The sequence below is a fragment of the Lycium barbarum genome, chromosome 9, assembly GCF_019175385.1.
Source record: "Lycium barbarum isolate Lr01 chromosome 9, ASM1917538v2, whole genome shotgun sequence".
In the NCBI taxonomy this organism is placed as follows: Eukaryota; Viridiplantae; Streptophyta; class Magnoliopsida; order Solanales; family Solanaceae; genus Lycium; species Lycium barbarum.
Window position 1 is genome coordinate 95,354,156 of NC_083345.1, and position 12,151 is coordinate 95,366,306.

The following is a 12,151-nucleotide window of genomic DNA, read 5'->3' on the forward strand; positions in this document are numbered from 1 at the left end:
CTGGAAGTTCATCTGGGAATACACCTGGAAATTCATTAACTACTGGGACAGATTGAAGAGTCGGTGCTTCTGCTTTCAAGTCATGCACACGAACCAGATGATAAATATAGCCCTTTCTAACCATTTTCCTTGCCTTGAGGTATGAAATAAACTTACCCCTCGGCGATGCTGTATTCCCCCTCCATTCTATAATTGGTTCCCCTGGGAACTGAAACCGAACTACCTTGCCTCTGCAATCAACGTTAGCATAGCAGGAAGCCAACCAATCCATCCCCATAATAGCATCAAACTCAGTCATATCTAGCTCTATCAAATCTGCTTTGGTACAGCGATTACATATGACTACCGAACAATCTTTATATACTAGCTTTGCTAAGACAAAATCCCCTACTGGTGTAGCCACCTCAAATGGTTCTATAGATTCAGATTTTATCCCAATTTTACTAGCAACAAAAGGGGAAATATATGATAATGTGGAGCCTGGATCTATCAATGCATAAACATCTCGGGAGAAAATCGATAGTATACCTGTGACCACATTTGGCGACGCTTCCTGATCCTGCCTGCTGGCTAAAGCATATAGGCGGTTTGAAGGACCGCCAGAACTGGAAGCCCCTCCACGGCCTCTGCCACGGCCTGCTGGTGTCGGAATACCTTGCCCCATAGGGCGCATAGCAACTGAAGAAGAAGAAGAACCCGCAATAGACCCCGTAGGCTGAGCTGGGCCACCTGCACCACCTCCAAATCGACACTCCCTCATAGTATGGCCCTGACGGCCACAAGTGAAACAAGCACCAGTCATGAAACGGCATTCCCCTGGATGGCGTCTGCCACATCGAGGACACGGGGGTATAGGTGGTCTCATCTGGCCTGAATTCCTGTGCATCTGGAACCCTGAAGTCATGGAGCTTTGACCGGCTCCCGAATACCCCGTGCTATCAAACCTCCTACGAGTAAATCGTGAAGGTGCACTCCGTGCCGGCTGGGAAGGATATCTACTATACTGCTGTTGGGGCTGCCTGCCCCGAAAGTCACTAGAAGAGTACCCCGCTGATCTAGCCCTCTTATGCTGACCCCTTTCCTGCTCCCTATCAAATCGGCGCCCTCTCTGTCGATCCTCAACCCCCTGTGCATATGCCTGCACTCGGGCGATATCTATACCGGGCTGGGAAGCCATTGCCATACAACTATCAATCAAGTAATTATCCCGCCCCATTACGTAACGATGTACCCTATCTGCCATGTCAGCTACCATAGCGGACGCGTACCTAGCCAGTGAATCAAACTCGAGGCTATAATCTCGAACACTTCTACCATTCTGCTTCAGGTGTATAAATCTGTCAACTCTGGCTCGCCTCATCTCTGGAGGTAGGAAATGATCCAGAAAAGCCTCTACGAACTCGTCCCATACTGCTGGTGGAGCATCCTCACCCCTGGCCAACTCCCAGGACTCATACCAATTTACTACTATATCACGCAACTGATATGAATCCAATTCAACCGACTTAGTTTCGGAAGCCTTAGTCACCCGCAACGTACGCAGCATCTGTCGAATAAAATCCTGTGGATCCTCTGCGGGCTTTGACCCATAGAACTCTGGGGGTTTACAAGTCAGAAAATCACGAACCCTCAAACTGTCGGGTCTATCCGCATAACCACCATCTAACCCGCGTCTGCGAGCCTGTCCCGATACCAACCTGGTCAATAACTGTACTGCGTCACGCATAGCCCTATCTTCCGCCCCTGGCTGGGGAGCTGGAGGCTCGGGTGCTGGAGCCTCAGGAGCTGGTGGTAATTCTGTCTCCTGATCCGCAGCTGCTGCTGCCCTAGGCTCCTCTGATAATGATGGTGTAGCGGAGCTCGCTGACTGAAGCCTAATCTCAGGTACATATTGGGAATAAGCTCTAGTGACCCTCCGGGTCCCACTGGTCTCTCCGACTACCGCCTTGCCCTTCTGGGCAGCCGTCGCCTTCTTTGGAGGCATCGCTGTAAACATGACAATCTGTTAGGGAAAGATTTATCCTGATAATACAGCTCTATCGCACGATCTAGAATGAGAAGGAAAGATGACATCCTAAATGTCCTGTAGCTTCCTGTTTATAAATGTGGTGCACAACACATCGATAAACGAGACTCTACTCGACACGGTCTGTAGACACTCCGAGGATTGAACCGCTCTGATACCACTTCTGTCACGACCCAACCCCCTAGGCCGTGACTAGTGCCCGAGTTGGACACTAATATTATCTGTTAACTGTAGTCATTTGCAATTAGCATGTCATGATCTCATTTGTACATAAAAAGGGTAGGACATTATTTTAAAGCTGTCAAGTTTTGTATGTCTTAGACACCTGTCTTCTGAGGAGTTGCACTTTTTAAACAACAACATATATATATATATATATATTCCTACGCAAGCCGACAAGGCTGCCATGATATACAAAATAATAAACATACATATATATGCAAGCCGACAAGGCTGCCATTACGAATGGGTACGCCCCAAACATAAGTCATAGACATAAAACGCATCAACAACTACAAATAGACCCACACCGATGTCCACAGACCTCTAAGAGTAATGACCGTATCATATGGCGGGACAGGGCCCCGCCGTACCCAAACAAACACGTATGAATAAAACATAAGGGAGTTATACCACAAGCTAGGCTCCGGAACAAGAGAGCACTCCAAAATAGCTGAATAGGTATCCTAAGCTGGCGGATCTCCGAAACGAGCGTCTGTACCTGCGGGCATGAACGCAGCCCCCCGAAGAAAGGGGGTCAGTACGGAATATATACTGAGCATGTAAAGCTTGAAACATAGTAATAGACTTATATTGAGACAAGGTATGTAGGAATCAATGCAACAACCAGAATTTCATAAAACTTGCCTTTGAACATATTTCATCTGTGTCATTCTCATATCAATGTCATTATAGCGTTTCGTAATCAAAGCTGCATAATTAATCTGTATATAACATATATAACGTGTCCCGGCCCTTTAATGAGGGGCTCGGTATTTATAATCATAGCATCATAAACATAAACATGTACGTGTCCCGGCCCTTTAATGAGGGACTCGGTAATAAGGAATATATATATATGCCCTCCTGGCCACCATCTCCATATCATCATATCATCATATCGTCATATCATCATCATATCATTATATATATATATATATATAACGTGTCCCGGCCCTTTAATGAGGAACTCGGTGAATAATATAGTAAACATGCGCATGAAAACGTATCCTGGCCCGGGACTCAATGAAGGATATAACGATAAGCACGAGCAGAATAATAAGCAACCACATATAAGCAATTCATCTTTTTAGACTCAATGGATAAGCAACTAACCAGCTCTAAAGTGTCAAAATAATATTCATATTCAGTTCATTTCGAATCTCATAATAACCAATTACAAGAAACGTTTCAGATTTCATGTACATATATCACTTTAATTTGGTGTAGCTTTTGAAAGTCAAGTATGTCTCTAATTGCGCAATCCTTTAAGAATAGGAACTTTCATACATTATTCATTAGTCACTCATATTGTAGGAACATGACAATGGCCTTAATGAAATATAGAATCATAAGTCATGCATGGAACTAGAGAATAGAATTTACCCCAAGGTTCATATCGTTTCATACTTACGTCTAGGACATGCCAAAAGAAAGAAGGAATGGGCTTTACATACCTTTAGCGTTTAGTTGTATTCTAACTTGTACTTGCTGCCCAAAAATACTTATCCTATATCAAGATATGAAGAACTACAATTAGTCTACAAGGGAATTCAATACGTATTTTGACGCTCACAATTCCTTTCTAACATTTAAACGACGTTTCGTTCGCATTCAAACCAACTAGCGTTACAAGCTAACATTGCTAATCGTTCTTTCATATATTAATCAAAACTTGTTTAAACATGACTTAGGGAGCTTGGGCAGTCCATACACCATTCAAAACTGTTTCATACACACGGCTAAACAACACACATAGCATTTCCATTCTCACTTAGCAATTTTCCAGTTTTAACTTGCAACAACAACAACACGTTTAATGACATTACTTTCATGATTCTTGGAACTGTTTTAACATCATTTTCATTCTTACAACAGCCCACCATCATTTCAGTTTCAACTTGAATCAATGCACTTTACTTTCACTAAACGTTTGCAACAAGAATCAACATTCAACACACACAAATTCACTTCTAACATCAAAACTGTCCACGGTTTTGGACTGCCTATACACTTCAACATATTTCATTTTCTTTAACACCTCAATTCACATATTCAACATGCATACAATACACCACAATGTCCATAACAACAACAATCCAAATGTGACACAAAACAGCCCCTAAATCTCCCCTAAAACAGTCCCTTTTTCACGGCTACAACACCCTTCCCACAATTTCATGATTTTTATCCGTTTATCCAACTACAATACATTCAATCCATTTCCAATACATGTTCAAGAAGATAAATCATGACTTCATTAGAACCTTCAACACACGGCTCATTTTCATTTCAACAAAAACAGTCCAATATCCAACATGCAACATCACAACCAAACTTCTACAATCTTTGTTCATTTACCTATGTTGGTACATATTCAATTCATCAACAATACATGCAAAATGAAATCAATCATGACTTCACCTCACTCACGGCTCACTCTCTACTTCAACTACAACAACAATCCAACAACAACATGCATGAACTATACATTCAAATCATCATACAATACAAGAACACTAAGCATTCTTACCTTACAATCTTGCTCTTCACTTTGGCCGAATTTTCCACTCTATTGAGGTGCTACACCTTCTTGTTTCTTTTCAAAAACCAATACACATTCTTGTACACTAGATGAGGAGTAAAATTTGGTGGAGAAAACTGAAATTTGGAGCAAGTTTTTGACCCCTCTCTCTCGGCTAGCTCTAGCCGAGAGACTCTCCCTCTCTATCACTATATCTCTCTCTTGAAGTGTTGAAATGATTTTTTTAAGGTGGAGTGAATCAGATTTTTTGTATATGTATTCACTCCATGCTTTGGACAAGTGTACCACTCTAACTTGGGTCAATAATTCTTTGACTATCCCACTATAGTGCACGGCCAAACATGGCTTTAAAGTGGACTGATTTTTTTGTATTTCCAATCCCACTTATTTATCCAATTGTGGTTAGTTTAATCCCAATTTTCCATTAATACTTCCATGACAAACGAAAATTGTAGATAAATTGTGACTCGAAACGAAACCGAAAGTTAAAGTCTCTACTTCGTATCTTAAGATAGTCTTGTCTTTAACTTGTCGCGTTTATTTTAAAACGTCTCAACGTATGAAAATATGGGTTATAACAATATAGAACCTTTTCCTTTTGTGGTGCTTCGTATTTTTATTTTTTTTACTATTGTGGATGATCGTTCGCGAGTTGTGTGGATTTTTCTTTTAATCGATAAGAAAGAAGTGTCCTAAAGCTTGAAAAATATCTTCGCTTTGGTAGATAGGCAGTCTGGTAAGAAGGTAAAGATTGTTAGAAGTGATAACAAAACTGAGTTCACATGTATGAAGACTTACTTCTTTGAACCTGAAATTCTTTTCCAAACACCTTACACAAAGACATCGCAACAGAATGGAAGAGTCGAAAGAAAACACTATCACATTTTTAATGGGGCGCGAGCAATAATATTTCAAGGTCATTTTCTAATTAGATTCTGGGGAGAATATGTTTTGACTGCGAGGTATTTGAGTAATTTAACACCATCTTCGGTTGTGTATGGGAAAACCCTCTATGAAGTTTTGTACAAGGAAAGCACCTCATTATTACCACTTAAGAGTGCTAGGGTCACTATGCTATGTACATACAAAGGGAAGAATGAGGGACAAGTTTGAGAGTCGGAGTCGTAGTCGTAGGTATGTCTTCCTGGGATACCCCTATAGACAAAAGGACTAGAGGTTGTATGACTTAGAGAACGATGAATATTTAGTATCCAAAGATGTGGACTTCCACAAGACTAAGTTCCCCTTTACTGTAGGATCAGGTAACTTAATCGACAACATATAGAAGTGAACCTGGACGAAACGGAGGAAGAAAGAAACCAACAAGACTTCGAAGAAGAACATACTGATAATGTAAGATGAATGAAACTCGGATGGACGAAGTACTGACACAGGAGAAAGAACCCACGTAACAGCCAGAATTGGAGCGGACAGATAACAGTCCAGAAAAATAAAATGCAGAGAAAGTACGGACGGAAGATGTCTGAGCTGATGAAATACTAACGGAAGAACAATTGGGTCGGGGTAAACGTCAGAAGGAGGAATCAATTTGGTTGCACGAGTACGTCACTGAAACATTTCGGAAAGAAAGTCCATCAACGCATCCTCCCGATCCTCAGCAACCCTCAGGTGCACTGATGTGTCGCGTAATTTCAGTACATTTGATGCTTTATTATGACGAGTTTTACTTATTTTTTAAGAAACTTTGGGTCTTTTGATGTGTTTTGTCATGTTGCAGGTATTCAGTGTGTTTATGGCGAAAGTTGGGGAATTTAGTAAAAAGAGCAGAAAAAAGATGTGCAAAAAGTGGAAGTAACTGAAAATGGAATTTTATGGAGGAAAAAGACGGTCCGTATATTATTTATGGGCCGTCAATGATTGGTGTAAATCGGTTACAGAAACAACTGCAGGGAAGAAAGAATTGACGGTAGAAAATTACGGACCGTAGAATAATTACGGTCCATAAATTCCCACCGTAGATCAGCAACAGCAAGTCCATGTCTGAAGACTGAATTCACGGTCAAGATATATGGACCGTAAAACATTTATGGTCCGTGAATGATGGACGTAGATTCTGAGAACAGGCATCAATTTTACGGATAAGAGTAAGATATTTACGGACCGTATAATATTTATGGACCGTATAATATTTACGGTCCGTATAATGATCCGACGGGGGTAATTTTATCAACTTATTTTCCACGACTGGGACCATTATTAATACTTGATGTAGGATTTTTGTAGACTATTCTCAGTCTGATATCAGTACTATTCTTCTAGCATTGAATACTTGATAGTTTTTGAAGCTTTTTAGAGAACAAGATAAGACAATTGCAATTACTTTATTCTAATTTCAATCAATCGTAAGCAATATGACTTCTATTATATTTTGTCTTTCTTTCTTCGTTATGGGCAGCTAATTTCTCTACTAAGGTTGTGAACCCTAGGATGGGTGTTATGTGATTGGGAATTGAGATTGATATATGCATAATGGATTGTTAGGGTTTATTTATTCCTTGTTCTTCATTCATAATTGATGGTTTCAAACATTGATTAAAGCCATAAACTTTGCTTAACTTGGGAAAATGAGTAGGGTTTGGTAGGGATAAATAACAAGAACTTGGGGCATTAACCTTCGTTTGATAAATTCACTTAGGGATAAGAGGAATATACATGACACAATATTAACTGTTCTTCATATACACTCTTTTATATTTGGGAAAATCATAAAGAGAAATAGTCCTTAACTATTGGAAAGTATTGGGGATTACATTAAAGGTTAAGTGCATTTATACAACAATCCGTTAGAAGTATATCATAATCAATCACCATAGCGTACACCTTATCTAATAGGGGACACAACCTTGGTTTCTTTTACCATATATTACAATCCAAAGCAATTAGTAGCAATTAGTTAATAAACAACCAACTTTCTACAAACTCAATAGAATACAAAACTAGACCGCTTCCGCTTTACATCATTTAATAGGTGTAATTTGAGCGTATCAAATTTTGGAGCTGTTGCCGGGGAATACGATTTTAAAATTACTAAAGAGTTTGTACTTTACTTAAAGTCTTTTTCTATCCCATCACACCTTGTCTGTTGCTTACTGTGAACCAGGTGATCAAGAATAATAGAAGAGGACGTGGAGTAGTTGGTAATAGGAATGTGCAAGTGTAAGACCCACCAGTGGAAGTGGAGATGGAGAATGTTTTTGCGGATGTTTTAGACAACGTGGAATATGCCTCTGCTATTATTACACCAAGGATTAATGCTGCAAACTGCAAGATTGACTCCACTATTTACCAACTGCTCAAACTTGAGGGATATTTTCGAAACTCTACCGATGATGACCCTTACCAACATTTTAAGAACTTCGTGAGTGTGTGTGCCCAACATATGCAGAATGCTTTTCCAGATAATGCTATTCGGCTACGAGTTTTCAAACACTCTTTAGCCGGTGAAGCAAGAGTTTGGTTTGAGAAGCTGCCCCACAACACTATTCATACGTGGGGAGAGCTTGTTGCTGTTTTTCTTAAGAAGTGGTTTACGCCAAGCAAGAAAGCTGAGATTCGTGATAAGATATATGATTTCAAACAGCTTCCGGGGGAACAACTATTTAAAGCTTGGGAGAGATTCAAGGAATATTTGCAGAAGTCTCCCAATCATGGTTTTCCAAAAAATATTTTGATGGAGAAGTTCTACAGAGGGTTAGATCCGTTGACACAAGCAGTCGCAAACAATGCAATTGGTGGGTGTTTTATGGACAAGACATATGCCTGAATCACTCAGTTGCTTGATAAGCTTACTACTCACAATCAAGCATGGCATTCGGGTGGTACTGACAGTGTAGCCTATGGAGCTTCAATGATCCATAACATTGTGAAGGAGAACCAAGAAACTCAGCAGACGCTAGCTCAGATAGCAACCAATATTTCTTTGCTGACCAAGAGACTTGATGAAAAGGAAGCGAAGAATGTTAATATTGTTAAAGAAGTTTTGGGAATGCCTAAAGGAATGTACCAAGTTCAAGATGGTCCATATCAAGAGGGGCTTCCTATGCAGTATGAGGATGCTAACTATGTTAATAACTCTCAAGGGGGTTACCAAAGGCAGAATTATCAAAGAGGCTATCAAAATCAGACACAGAATCAATGAAGACCTCAACAGGGACAAGGTAATTACAACAACAACTATGGTGGCCCGAACAGGGAAACTACAACAATAACAATAACTTTGGAAATAGGAGTTCCAATCCCTACATTCCACTAAAGGGTCAGTCGACTGAACATGAGAGTTATAAGTTAGAGAGCATGCTTGAAAAGGGGATATCCAACCCAGACAAAGCAGCTAGAGCACTGAAGGGGCGGACATAAATAGTGGGATCTCACACGGCTTCCTTTCATAAGCTCGAGTCGCAGATGCAAGATATTTCCAGAGAACAAAACCCTCTACAGAAGGAAGGACTTCCTAGTGACACTATTCTAAATCTAAAGAATGGGGAAGGTGGTGTAGACCATGTATATGCTATCAGTATTAGGAGTGGTAAAATACTCCAAAGTGCTGAAAAGAAGGTGGTAAATCTCGAGCCAGTTGCTGAAAAAGAAGAGGCACAATCTAATATGCCAACAATTATTGATGAGGTCCAGACAGAGGTTCCTATTGTTAAGAAAGTTGATGATGTTCCAGTAAGCTCTAAAAAGCAGGAGGGCAACAATGACATTAGCAAGTCAACGGTAACGAGGCTCTTTGTCCTTTGAGTCAAATATTTAAAGCCACACCTTCCTTCCCTCAGAGGTTGGCAAAGAAGACCTTAGATGCTAAATTTTAGAGGTTCTATGATCAGTTGAGGCAGCTTTCCATGAACATCCCTTTTCTTGATGCCTTTTAAGAGATGCCAGAGTTTGCCAAATATTTGAAAGAGATGTTGACTAAGAAGAGGCCTATCAAGCATGACACTGTAAGTCTGACTCATCGTGTTAGTTCTATTATATCCACTACCAATGTTCAGAAGAAGGAGGATCCAGGGGTCTTTATTATTCCATGTTCTGTTGGTCAGCATGATTTTGCTAGCGATTTATGTGATAACGGGGCTAGTATAAATCTCATGCCTCTTATTATCTATAAGAAATTGGGTTTGGGAATTCCTAGACCTACCGCCATGCGATTGCAGATGGCTAATAGATCTATTAAAAGGTCAGTTGGAGTTGTGGATGATGTGTAATCCTCTATTGTGTTGTTGATCCTGTTTGTTATTCCTATTATCTTGGGAAGACCTTTCTTGCTACGGGAAGAACTCTTATGGATTCTGAAAAGAATGAAATCAAGTTTCGAGTCAATGATGAGGAAGTTACTTTCCAAGTGAGTAAGGGGATGAAGTTACCGAGTGCTTACGAAAGCATTTCGGTTATTGATTCTATTGATGAGGTAGATGAAACTGTTGAATTTAAAATGGAGGAAGAGTGTTTGGGTGAGGCTCTAGCATCCATTCTTGTGAATTTTGATGCTGATGATATGGAAGGTTATGTGGAGACGGCGAATTCTCTTATGGGGTTGGGTTCTTATTCTTACCATCCAAAGAAGCTTGAACTTGATCTTGAAAACAGAAAGACACCTCCAGCAATACCATATATTGAGGAGCCGCCGAAGCTTGAGCTTAAGCAGCTTCCTTCACATCTGAGGTATGAATTTATGGGTGTTGATAATACTTTACCAGTAATTATGTCTTCATTGCTGAATGATGAGCAGGCAACGAGGTTGTTGGAGATTCTGAGAGAGTATAGACGTGCGATTGGGTGGACCATTGCATACATTCGGGGGGTATTCCTTCGGGTATCTGCGAGCACAAAATTCATCTTGAAAAGGATAGTACACCGAGTGTTGAACATCAAAGAAGATTGAACCCACCCATGCAAGAGCTGGTCAAGAAAGAGATTATAAAGTGGTTAGATGCTGGAGTTGTTTATCCTATTGCAGATAGTAAATGGGTGAGCCCTATCCAATGTGTTCCTAAGAAGGGAGGCATCACGGTGGTGCCTAATACTAAGAACAAATTAATTCCTACAAGGATGGTGACTGGATGGCTTGTCTGTATGGATTATCGGAAGCTGATCTGGCTACAACCAAATTAATATTTCTCTTGGATACCAGGAGAAGACTACTTTCACGAGTCCTTATGGGACGTTTTCTTTTAGCAGGATGCCGTTTTCTCTTTGTAATGCACCGACTACTTTTCAGCGGTGTATGATATGTATTTTCTCAGATATGGTTAAGGACTTCTTAGAGGTCTTCATGGATGATTTTTCGATTGAGGGAGATTCATTTGATGAATGTCTTGACCATTTGGGTCGCGTGCTGAAGATATGTGAGAAGACTAATGTCACGACCCAACTAGGGCCGCGACGGGTACCCGGAGCTAACCCCCGAGCAGCGCTCGCTCTATTGCTCATCTTACTCATTTAATGCCCTTTTGTTATCATATTTATACTCAAGCGTAGGAAATTCATATTTCATATGAAAATATAAATACTCTTATATACATGTGCCTTTTGGCTATAAAAAAAAGTGATACATATATATATATATATATATATATATATATAATATATATATATATATATATATATATATATATATATATATATATATATATATACAGTAGCCATCTCGTGAGACCATCTAACCCACACTGCGCATCTACGAGCCTCTACTGGAGTGCCAAACATGAGGACGGGACAAGACCCCGTCATGCCCAAAAATATAGATACATGACTATATACACAAAAGAATAATCAAGCACCTCCGGGACAAGGGAGTGCTTCCAATCAGCTGACAGCTACTACGGATCTGGATCGAGCTCTCCTGCCTGTCTACTTGTGGGCATGAACACAGCGTCCACAGAAAATGGACGTCAGTACGAACATTGTACTGAGTATGAGAGGCATGAACAATGAAAGAAGACAATGATATAAAGGGAATATCAATATGAAACATCTGGATCCGACTGACAATTATATAAAAGAAGTAATGCATGCTATCTTACTCATACTCATCATCATATCATATATGCAAAATGTATAAGCTGCCCGTCCATATCAGATCGGTGTGATAATCAATAATATTAGCCTGCATCCAGGCCTCCCGCGTTCGGGGTATCATCTCATGTCGCCCACTAGTGGTTTCTGCCCATGCCATCTGGCCATGGTGTATACAGATAGCTGCCCGCCTTAGCGGTGACTGCCCGGCCAACTGGGCGCGGTGTTATATCATCATCATCATAATATGCTCATCATGGTATGCTTATCTTATCATAGTACATACATAAGGCTCAAGATCAACTATACTTTATCGGGGTGACGTA

General features: G+C 40.4%; 1 protein-coding gene and 1 non-coding gene across 2 annotated transcripts; one reads left to right on the forward strand and one right to left on the reverse strand.

Annotated features, from left to right (window-relative positions):
* Positions 1 to 8,359: 8,359 nt before the first annotated feature.
* On the reverse strand, positions 8,360 to 8,465 carry LOC132612405 (small nucleolar RNA R71). The gene has a single exon (XR_009571771.1). It is a non-coding gene; the product is annotated as a small nucleolar RNA R71 (small nucleolar RNA).
* A 1,220-nt stretch (positions 8,466 to 9,685) lies between these two features.
* LOC132612045 (uncharacterized) lies at positions 9,686 to 10,015 on the forward strand. The gene has a single exon (XM_060326390.1). It carries the CDS (start codon positions 9,686 to 9,688, stop codon positions 10,013 to 10,015), a length of 330 nt encoding a protein of 109 aa, XP_060182373.1.
* The last annotated feature ends 2,136 nt before the right edge of the window (positions 10,016 to 12,151 follow it).

Bases quoted from the DNA above. Each gene is read 5' to 3' on its own strand.
- LOC132612045 (XM_060326390.1), top strand. From the start codon at position 9,686: ATGCCAGAGTTTGCCAAATATTTGAAAGAGATGTTGACTAAGAAGAGG.